The 12,160-nt window shown below is 31.3% G+C and overlaps 1 protein-coding gene across 1 annotated transcript; it reads left to right on the forward strand.

Annotated features, from left to right (window-relative positions):
* Window positions 1-2,894: 2,894 nt before the first annotated feature.
* Window positions 2,895-6,963, forward strand: LOC141668164 (uncharacterized). Its single transcript, XM_074474879.1, has 10 exons — window positions 2,895-3,174; window positions 3,504-3,656; window positions 3,915-4,008; window positions 4,093-4,181; window positions 4,286-4,408; window positions 4,504-4,692; window positions 4,795-4,952; window positions 5,054-5,129; window positions 5,985-6,107; window positions 6,284-6,963. Exons 1-10 carry the CDS (start codon window positions 3,022-3,024, stop codon window positions 6,428-6,430), a joined length of 1,305 nt encoding a protein of 434 aa, XP_074330980.1. The 5' UTR covers window positions 2,895-3,021; the 3' UTR covers window positions 6,431-6,963.
* Window positions 6,964-12,160: the final 5,197 nt, after the last annotated feature.

Here is a 12,160-nt window from a genome sequence, read left to right on the forward strand (position 1 = left end):
CACTAGTCGTAAACGTCCTCTGTAAAGGGAGCGCTCTAGTCATAAGCGTCCTCCGTAAAGGGAGCGCCCTAGTCGTAAGCATCCTCCGTAAATGGAGCACCGTATAGGGAGCGCCCTAGTCGTAAGCGTCCTCCGTAAAGGGAGCGCCCTAGTCGTAAGCGTCCTCTGTAAAGGGAGCGCCCTAGTCGTAAGCGTTCTCCGTAGAAGGAGGGCCATATAGTTAGCGCCCTAGTCGTAAGCGTCCTACGTAAAGAAAGCGCCCTATGCTCTGGAGACATGTTCTCCGGTGCTCATCCATCCACCTCCGTGGCGGTGATCCGACCCATTTTTTTTAAATATCCGATAAAATACCGATAACGATCTTATGATATAACACATACTATTTGAATTATAGTAATTTAACTTGAATTAGGAGAAAAATAGTGTCTTATATTTAACAACTTAAATTAGTCTTCGTAAGAATAAATTATTATACTACTTGTTCGATACGTGCACTTGCATTACCATTTGTAAAATCGATAACAATAATCAAGTCACTCACGAAAGAAAGCACAATTTTCTCAACCATACGCCTCCGAATACTTTTCATATGTTTACATCATAAACAATAAAAAAATTGCTCCCTATAAGGATTTGATTTTGATTTGTTTTCATTTGGACAGAGCTAAATGCCCTAGAGATATAAAATGGCTGGGGGCATAACCGAGACGCTGGAATATCTACCGAGCATAAATCCTAAACCTATAATACACATGTATGTAGAATCTTCTAATATTCTTTTATTTGATTATTTTGAGTCACATATTTTGTTTTTGTGCCATTTTATATTTTTTCAACTCCAGTTGATACAACCGTACGGATGTTAAGACCTATATATATTAGTGATATGACAAAAATTTTTAAAAAAATTAAATTCATTTGGATAGCTATTTTAACAGTCAACCAGTGATTTAACTAGTACCTCTACTAGTCTTAAGTCCCATATCGATGTTTTGTTTTTTTTAAAAATTATAGTGGATGAAACACATTGATGTGGAACTCTTGTAATTTTTTAAACATATTAAACAAACATTTAAATTTTATAATATTATCAAACACAAAAAATCAAAATTCTTCTATATTGTATATTTTTCCCCACCATAAACATTTGTACATATGATGAATATTATACTTGTATATAAATATATAATTTTTAACTATATATAATACTATTTAGATTTTTAAGTAATTTTTGTGTTTATCGTTTACTAAATACAACCGCTTACAGTCACTTTAATTATTTCAACCTATTTCAATGGAAATCGTCTTTTGCCATTTCAGCAAATTCAAATAAAAAGAGCGGGAAAATATCCCTCCATTTTGGTAAGGCTAAATTCGACTGCTAGCGGTGGAATTTAGGAGCATTAAATAATTCGGTTGGCGGGGAAATTCCCTCCAATTTTTTATGGAGTCAAATTCAACCGCACAAAAAATTTGGTCGCATTTATTACTAAATTCGACCGCGGACGGTTGTATTTAGCCGTGCCCAGTGAAATAACCGAAATCGGTCGAATTTAGACAGGTTGAATTTATGCAGTTGAATTTAGTCTTAATTTCTTGTAGTGAAGATTCTGGAGTTCCTTCTCTTATAGAACTCCTAATCACCATCTAAATTGGAGACTTGGCCACTAGGGAGCGTACTAGTCATAAGTTTCCTCCGTAAAGGGAGCGCTCTAGTCATAAGCGTCCTCCGTATAGGGAGCGCCCTGTCGTAAGCGTCCTCTGTAAAGGGAGCATCCTAGTCGTAAGCGTCATCCGTAAAAGGAGCGCCCTAGTCTTAAGCGTCTTCCGTAAAGAGAGCGCCCTATGCTCCGGAGACATGTTCTCCGGTGCTCATCCATCCACCTCCGTGGCGGTGATCCGACCCACTTTTTTTAAAGATCCGATAAAATACCGATGATGATATTATGATATAACACATACTATTTGAATCATAGTCATTTAACCAGAATTAGGAGAAAAATAGTGTCTAATATTTAACAACTTAAATTAGTCCTCGTAATAATGAATTATTATACTACTTGTTCGATACGTGCACTTGCATTAACATTTGTAAAATCGATAACAATAATCAAGTCACTCATGAAAGAAAGCACAATTTTCTCAACCATATGCCTCCGGATACTTTTCATCAATTTTTTAAAAAATATCTTATCTATAATACATATGTTTACATCATAAACAATAAAAAATTGCTCCCTATAAGGATTTGATTTTGATTTGTTTTCATTTGGACAGAGATAAATGCCCCGGAGATATAAAATGGCGGGGGGCATAGCCGAGACGCTGGAATATCTACCGATCATAAATTCTAAACCTATAATACACATGTATGTAAAATCTTCTAATACTCTTTTATTTGATTATTTTGAGTCACATATTTTGTTTTTGTGCCATTTTATATTTTTTCAACTCCAGTTGATAAATGTAATAATAAGTTTTACTTCGGTCGATATCCAATAAAATAAAATATATTATTCTCTCGGACTAAAAAATATAATATTATTGAAATAGGTGAAAATAAAATAAAGGTAAAAATATAATTTGTGGTTGAGTATAATGATATCTCGCAATAAAGCGAAATAATATTATACGATTAATCTCGAATAAAAAACATTATAATATGGATCCGGACTAAATAAAATTCAAAAAAAAACTAAATATAAGTAGTGATATTTTTTCGAAATAGTATAATGGATCTTGGGCTTATAAATTAAAATAATAAATATAATTGACCCGACAAAAAAATAATACCATTGAATCGGCCTATTACAAAATTAAACTCGAAATATAAATTCTGGGTCGATATAAACAAAATAAGGAAAAGTTACTCCGGTGGTTTCCCATCGCTTTCTAATGTTAGGCCCATCCTTAATTCCCTTGCTCGCGCCTCCAATATTATCTATAAATATCTATCTGTTCCTCTCCGATCCAATCCATCATAATTATCGGGTAATATAATTAAACATAATCTGTGTAAACATGGTACAGAAAGTAGGTGACGTGAGGATCAAAACATGTCCCTGTCTCCGCCGCCGCCGTAGCTTCGTGCCTGATGAGGAAAAGACTGTCGCCCATGATGTTACTGATGTGATGAAGAGTACTTCTGTTTCTGTTTTGGTCGTCCCCGACGGGGTATTCTTCAACTGCTATATATGTTTTTAATAATGTATATGGAGCACAATTGGATGACTCAAGTGTGAAGAGTTTATCCTCTGTGTAGTTGGGTTCGACTCTGGCTTCACCCGAGACCATATTAGTCAAAAAATATATATATGTTTATTTTTAGGTTTTTTTCTGATTATCTATTTTTTTTTTTATAAAACTCTTCTGCCCTAGTTGGCGGTAAGCTGATAACTTTTCAATTTCATGTCCACTGGATTAACTATTTTTAGAATTATGAATTCATATTAATTGATTTCAAATTGCTATTTTAATTGTACTTTGTTGTTGTTGTTTATTAGGGTGAAGCTATGTCTCTTTGCCATGATCATGAAATCGAAAGCCTTTTTGATTGCGAACCAGAAGACGAATTGAAGATGCTAATAAAATATAGAGAAAATGTGTCAACTTCGTGGCATGACGAAATTTATCTAATGCTCAATTTTGAAAGAAAGGTATGTAAGTTCATGTCCGGCAATCTCCTCCACCAAGGTGTATTGTTGTAACTAAATACATACATATTTTATATTTTATACTAGTCATTTTCAACTTTTGATTGCATTTCGATTAATAATTGATCGTTATTATCTTTAGATTTTGTTAGCATTAAACTTTTCCTTATTATTTCACGTTATGTATTATTTTATTTAGTGAAAGACTGTTATTGTTTGATAGGATTTCTTATATATGTTTGTTGTTGTTCTAAATTCCAGAGAAAAATTCTTGACTGTCATGTTAAAAATTTGGTGGAGTCCCCCGTATTAATTGATGATGCTACAAAAGAAATTAAAGAAATGATTATTAGAGGTAAAAGACTGCTATTTTTCTTTCCTACTATTTAGTTTGATAATTTGTTTGAATTATAATGATATGTTGCTGAACATTTGGCAGACTCAAAACTAGCTGTCCATTTAAAACCTTTGGTTTTCGAACGCCTTGTTGAAATCCTGGTAGAGGATAACGTCAACGAATTCACCAAGGTATGTTTGATGTCGTCATGAATGCATTTTGTACAATCCATACGTTAATAAGATTCTTTTTAATTTTTGGGTTTGTCTCTAAAACTGTTTTGCACTTTTTTCAGGGATCGGCTGCATGCATTTTAGGATTTGCAAATTTTGATGAATGCGATGTTTGTTTTAAAGAAAAGGCAACTGAAGTCCTTGTGACGTTCATGTTTGATGACCGTGATACAATATCCATTCCCGTAATCTTTACTCGGCCAATCATTTTACTAATTTTGATTATCATGAATGAATGAATACCTAACCATATATATATACACTGTGTATATCAATTTAGGTTTTGAGAGCACTGACGCGCTTAGCCTATTTTTCTGCCGATTATACAAGTTTTATTATTGAAAATGGCGCTTTAGAAGGTGCGCTTGCAGTCATTGAACCAAATTTTCCTTCTCTTAAGAGGATCCAGAACTTGGCCAAGTTTCTGGTGGTAGTAGTTGTTCGTCGAGTGCAAGTTCCAAATGACAAGGTTATTTAGTTTGTCCACTGTTTAACTCCCTTTTCCCATACAGCACATACAAGTTGTATGATACAATTATTTATGTATTTCTGACAATTCAATTGTTGGCAGGTAGCTGCAGTTGTAACTATTTTGGACGCGATACTCAAAATTAGGGAATCACCTAATCTTCGCTGTATAGTGAGAGCATGCTATACACTTCAGTATATTGCAGCTGACCAGTGGGTAAATGAAGGAAATATCTTAAACAATATAATTTACTTTATCTCGTAAGTGGATATGGTCTCCCTTTTTTTTGTGGATGTATCTATCCTCTAATATTTAGTCGATACCTGATATTTAACTGTGATATTCTGGTGTGATGTTTCAGGCACCATAATGATATGGTCTCCTTTTCTGCACTTAGAGTTGCTGCATATATTGTGAAATCGGGAAATTCTAGCAAGGTATGCTCATATGTTATATATCCTCTAGAAACCATGAACTTTTTTAAAAGAACATTTAACAAAAGCTTTGGAGCATTAAATTTAAAGTTTAATATATAAGGAACATTTTACCAGCAAACCCAGAAACTATATATATAGGACTGTTCAACGAGAACTAGTACATTTGAGGCCTGCGTTGTGAAATTTTTAAAAGATGGAGGGCTGGTTTGGATTTTCTAATAGTTTCACAAACTGTTATCTAATGTTACTAGAGGATAAACATAGATCTTGTTATATCCAGCCAAGTTTTGGAAGATTGTGTGAATTTAAATTTTAATAAGATTCTTCTGTTAGAGACACGGTTTGAGCCTTTTGATGATAAGGATCAAGCTCATGAATCTTGTGCTTCTCCCAGAAGGACAAGATCTTAAATATCCTTATAGTTGAACATACTGAACTTTAATGAGATGAGGCTGGTGACGTATCCGTTAGTAAATGAAATTATCACGAACACAGTAATGAGGGACACCTTGAGTTGAGGAGGAAGGATAATCGCTGTGCTAAAGCCTGTTGGTTCTTCTTTGGTGAAGAGTGTTGTTTGCTAACTGTAAATGAATTTTTTAGGTTTGTTTTACCTGTAATTTAAGATAGATAATGTACAAGTACACTTTCTTAAAAGATTTGAACTTGTAATTACAACCAACCTTTGTCGAACTATCAAGAATGTAGTCTCTACAGACTTTAATTACAGTTAAGAATGATTACACATGTATTACTAATTTATTGCTTCAAAGATGATTCAAAGGTGTTCCTTACATTACATGCATGTTAATGAGTGCTCTTCCTTATTGTGTCTAATTAACTTCATTCTTCCAGACCTTGAATAGTTCTCTGCAATTCCTTGGATTGAAGAAGATATGGGGCAAGCCTAAGAAGTTTCAGAAGGAAGTTTGTCACATTATTTCGAACATGGCTGCTGAAGGCGGGATATCCATAAAAGTTGGTTTTAATATTAATTAAGGAGTTTGTTTGAATTTTTATTTTTCCTTTGTTTGAATTTTTATTTTTCCTTTATTCATGATGACTTCTTATATGAATAGTCGTTAGATTTGAATCTTAACTGTATTTCATTAGCTGTGCTCCTAACTACCATATATTATAACTCGAATTAACAGGATTTGGACATGTACAGCCTGATGGATGCTCTTTGTAAACTCCTTGAAGTGGATGACTGTGATGTAAGGATGGAGGCAGCATGCACAATTCAGAATGTCATTCGTTGTCATAGGGCAAGGATGATGATAGATGTAACAGTGTCTTAGATTCCAATAGAATTGGCTTGCAGTCGTTCCCGGACGTGGTTGGTTTTATTTTGAAATCAATTTAATTACAAATTATCAAGTATATATCAACTGCCTGTTGCCATTTGGGGCTGCAGCATTATATTGAAAGGACTCCAAAGAATATCTTTGCAGGCTATTTATCTGTTGGAACCAGTTTTCTGCCGACTCAATCTTCGTCCAGATGAATTGACTTCGGCCTGCAAATAGAAGAATGCGAGGGATAATCCCCCGATTCACCTCCAGTGTGAGAATAAGTTAACTGGTTTTTGTGTGTAAATCGAAATACAAGATAGTCTTTGTCTTATATTGTGTGTAGAATGAATCGATTGTCCTGTATATATAAACCTGAACCATGTTACCGTTATACTCACGGAGTTGTCGGTCAGTTCCACTAAAGAAGGGACGTGGTGTATTAGTAAAGAAGCATACAGTTCTCAAGTTGCAGGCAAATTTTCTCAGCCGTACAAGTATACACAAATCCTGCAAACCCAATTGTGAACCTGATGTGACAAGTTCTATTTACCAGTAAACAATCTGGGTTAGTCATACAAAGATCATACAGCAACAATGTTAGTCATCATGTTGAGAATTTGACATGTATAGAATACTTTTTATTCTGAAGTACCTAAATATATTTTCGGAACGGAATTGTTTGTATTTGCAGGTGAGAGCTAACTTAATTGGAATAAAACCAGAAAATATTAGTGTCTACTAACTGTTGCTTGATTGTAATCAGTACTGAAAAAGGTTGTTTAATTAATATATTTTATTAGAAGGGTATGAACAACCGTTGTTTTCTGATATTTATCACACGAGTGTTGAAAAATATACATGTCACACAACGGTGAAAAATTGTTGTATGATCGCTTGTTTCTTATTGTGATGACAATAGCTAAACAGGACAATAATTATCTTATGTGGTGGCTACCACTACAAGAAAAATGCAATCAGACAACACCGATCAGACAACATTCGACCAAAAAAGTGTTGCCCGAATTTTTCATACAACGGTTTTTCTGCAACCAAAAAACTGGTGTTGTCTGACGTTGATTACTACAAGCAATTAAAAAATGTTGTCTAGTAAAACAAATCAGACAAGTGTTTTCGAAATCAAGGTGTTGTGCGAATGTGAAGGCTTTAGCATTAATACAACACTTTAAAATCCATTGTCTAGTTGATGGAGACAGACAATCCTTTCTAAAGTGATGTGCAAATGAGTAAGTTTGCACAACGAGTTTTAGAATGCATTGTCTGAAAATGATTGAGATAACGTCTAGTTTAACAGTTGTGGAAATGAGACAAGTGTTTTTTCTATTGGTTATTTAAGCTTGAATCCCACAATGTACAAATTAGGTGTTGTCTAAATGATACCTCATAGACAAGTGTTTTACCTATATTGTATACCACCTATATCAGACAATGGTCAAATTCTTAAAATAATTGTATTTCTTACCAAATTTAAAAACATGTTGCATAACAAAATGTTCAAATAAACCGTTGTCTGATTTATTACAATAAAAATAGTAAACAATTTAAAAAACAATTCCAAACAATTAATTTTAAATTTTTTTAAAACTACAAATTCTAATTAAATCCACTTTCATCCAGATTAAATATTTAAATTTTATATTTCAAAATAGTTTAATTATCTACTTTATAATTAACAAAAAAAATAATCACAAGTACTTCAAATTTATATTGTTAATTGTTCAATTCAAACAAGTGTTTTTCGACAAAACACGTTGTATTAATCTAACTTATACAAGTTTTTTTAAAATAAAACACTTGTAACAGTCAGACAACCGTTATCGATATTTATAATCTGTTGTAAAATTTATAATACTGCAACAATCTTAAAGAAAAAATCGTTGTACAATTCCAACAACGGTATTTCCTAAAAAACGCTTATGTAAAGTAACTTACCACAACAAGATTTTAGGAAAAACCGTTGTCTATACTTTTACTAGTTTTTATTTTTTTTCGGAATAATTATATGCCACCGTTTATTAATTTATACGAGTAACCAATAACTTACACCAAATTAATTTGTGTTTATTAAGATTTGAAATCACCTTTTTCATAGAATTTTGAATTCTTTTACCTATTAGTATTAGACGTTAGACGAATATTAATAGCGTCAACAGATAATCACATTGATGAGGACATAACGTGTAGATTAAGTTAAAAATGTAACTCATAATATCTATTTGTTGGTTTTGTGGACTTCGTACGGACGTTAATAGCGTTAACTTACGAATATTACTCATAATAACATAAAGCAGCACATAATCTATATACTAACTTACAGATATAAGTCATAATAACGATATTAGGATTTAGTTGACATTATCTACGAATGTTAATAGTGCTACTTTTCAGATATAACTCGTTATAATATTATTCGGTGTATCATATGTGTGCTAACCTACAAATATACCTAATAATTATATTTCAAATTTACATTGTTAATTGTTCAATTCACACAAGTGTTTTTCGAAAAAGCACGTTGTATTAATCTACCTTATACAAGTATTTTTAAAATAAAACACTTGTAACATTGAGACAACCGTTATCGATATTTTTAATCTGTTGTAAAATTTATAATACTACAACAATCTTAAAGAAAAAACCGTTGTAGAATTCCAACAACGGTATTTCAGAAAAAACACTTATGTAAAGTAACTTACCACAACATGATTTTAGAAAAAACCGTTGTCTATACTTTTACAAGTTTTTAATTTTTTTTCAGAATAATTATATGCCACCGTTTATTAATTTATACGAGTAACCAATAACTTACACCAAATTAATTTTTGTTTATTCAGATTTGAAATCATCTTTTTCATATATTTTTTGAATTCTTTTACCTATTCGGATTAGACGTTACACGAATATTAATAGCGTCAACTAGATTATCGCATCGATGAGGACATAACATGTAGATTAAGTTAAAATATAACTCGTAATATCTATTTGTTGGTTTTGTAGACTTCATACAGACGTTAATGGCGTTAACTTACGAATATTACTCATAACAACATAAAGCAGCACATAATCTATATACTAACTTACAGATATAAGTCATAGTAAGGATATCCGGATTTAGTTGACATTATATACGAATGTTAATAGTGCTACTTTTCAGATATAACTCGTTATAATATTATTCGGCGTATCATATGTGTGCTAACCTACAAATATACCTAATAATTACACTTCAAATTTACATTGTTAATTGTTCAATTCAAAAAAGTGTTTTTCGAAAAAGCACGTTGTATTAATCTACCTTATACAAGTATTTTTAAAATAAAACACTTGTAACATTCAGACAACCGTTATCGATATTTATAATCTGTTGTAAAATTTATAATACTACAACAATCTTAAAGAAAAAACCGTTATAGAATTCCAACAACGGTATTTCCTAAAAAACACTTATGTAAAGTAACTTACCACAACATGATTTTAGAAAAAATCGTTGTCTATACTTTTACTAGTTTTTAAAAAAAATTCGGAATAATTATATGCCACCGTTTATTAATTTATACGAGTAACCGATAACTTACACCAAATTAATTTGTGTTTATTAAGATATGAAATCATCTTTTTCATAGATTTTTGAATTCTTTTACCTATTTGGATTAGACGTTACACGAATATTAATAGCGTCAACTAGATTATCACATTGATGAGGACATAACATGTAGATTAAGTTAAAAATATAACTCGTAATATCTATTTGTTGGTTTTGTAGATTTCATACAGACGTTAATGGCGTTAACTTACGAATATTACTCATAACAACATAAAGCAGCACATAATCTATATACTAACTTACAGATATAAGTCATAGTAAGGATATCCGGATTTAGTTGACATTATATACGAATGTTAATAGTGCTACTTTTCAGATATAACTCGTTATAATATTATTCGGCGTATCATATGTGTGCTAACCTACAAATATACCTAATAATTACACTTCAAATTTACATTGTTAATTGTTCAATTCAAACAAGTGTTTTTCGAAAAAGCACGTTGTATTAATCTACCTTATACAAGTATTTTTAAAATAAAATACTTGTAACATTCAGACAACCGTTATCGATATTTATAATCTGTTGTAAAATTTATAATACTACAACAATCTTAAAGAAAAAACCGTTGTAGAATTCCAACAACGGTATTTCCTAAAAAACACTTATGTAAAGTAACTTACCACAACATGATCTTAGAAAAAATCGTTGTCTATACTTTTACTAGTTTTTAAAAAAATTTCGGAATAATTATATGCCACCGTTTATTAATTTATACGAGTAACCGATAACTTACACCAAATTAATTTATGTTTATTAAGATTTGAAATCATCTTTTTCATAGATTTTTGAATTCTTTTACCTATTTGGATTAGACGTTACACGAATATTAATAGCGTCAACTAGATTATCACATTGATGAGGACATAACATGTAGATTAAGTTAAAAATATAACTCGTAATATCTATTTGTTGGTTTTGTAGATTTCATACAGACGTTAATGGCGTTAACTTACGAATATTACTCATAATAACATATAACAAAAAATAGTTTCATACATATTAAATTGTTGTACGGATATTGATATATATTGATTTTATTCATGTAAAAAAATAATTTAAATTTTTTAAATATATCTTGCATGAAATTATAACAAAAATCTAGTAGAAGGCGTGCTTTCTCAAACAAGGTTCCTTCACGATATATCGATTTACAGGATTAATTTTTTAAAATGATTTTTTGACGATCCAACCGTACGGAAGTTAAGATATATCGATTTTAGTCATAAGAAAGAATTATTAAAAAATTTGAAATTCATTTTGCATGTCAGGATTAGAAAAATCTAGTAAAAGTACCCCTACCGACAACGAGACTCGTTCCCGATTTACAGGATTAATTTTTTAAAATGATTTTTCGACGATCCAACCGTACGGATGTTAAGATATATCGATTTTAGTCATAAGAAAAAATTATTAAAAAATTTGAAATTCATTTTGCATGTCAGGATTAGAAAAATCTAGTAAAAGTACCCTTCCCGACAACGAGACTCGTTCCCGATTTACAGGATTAATTTTTTAAAATGATTTTTCGACGATCCAACCGTACGGATGTTAAGATATATCGATTTTAGTCATAAGAAAAAATTATTAAAAAATTTGAAATTCATTTTGCATGTCAGGATTAGAAAAATCTGGTAAAAGTACCCCTCCCGACAACGAGACTCGTTCCCGATTTACAGGATTAATTTTTTAAAATGATTTTTCGACGATCCAACCGTACGGATGTTAAGATATATCGATTTTAGTCATAAGAAAAAATTATTAAAAAATTTGAAATTCATTTTGCATGTTAAGATTAGAAAAATCTAGTAAAAGTACCCCTCTCGACAACGAGACTCGTTCCCGATTTACAGGATTAATTTTTTAAAATGATTTTTCGACGATCCAACCGTACGGATGTTAAGATATATCGATTTTATTCATAAGAAAAAATTATTGAGATATTTACTATCAACATGGTAATTTTTTTAAATGATATTTTCGAAGATCCAACTGTATTGAGATATATCGATTGTAATCATATAAAAAATTATTCAAAAAATTTTAAATTTATCTTGTATGATTTTATAATAAAAATCGAATAGAATTGCAACTCCGAAATGCAGTCTTACAT

The sequence above is a fragment of the Apium graveolens genome, chromosome 6, assembly GCF_009905375.1.
Source record: "Apium graveolens cultivar Ventura chromosome 6, ASM990537v1, whole genome shotgun sequence".
NCBI lineage: Eukaryota > Viridiplantae > Streptophyta > Magnoliopsida > Apiales > Apiaceae > Apium > Apium graveolens.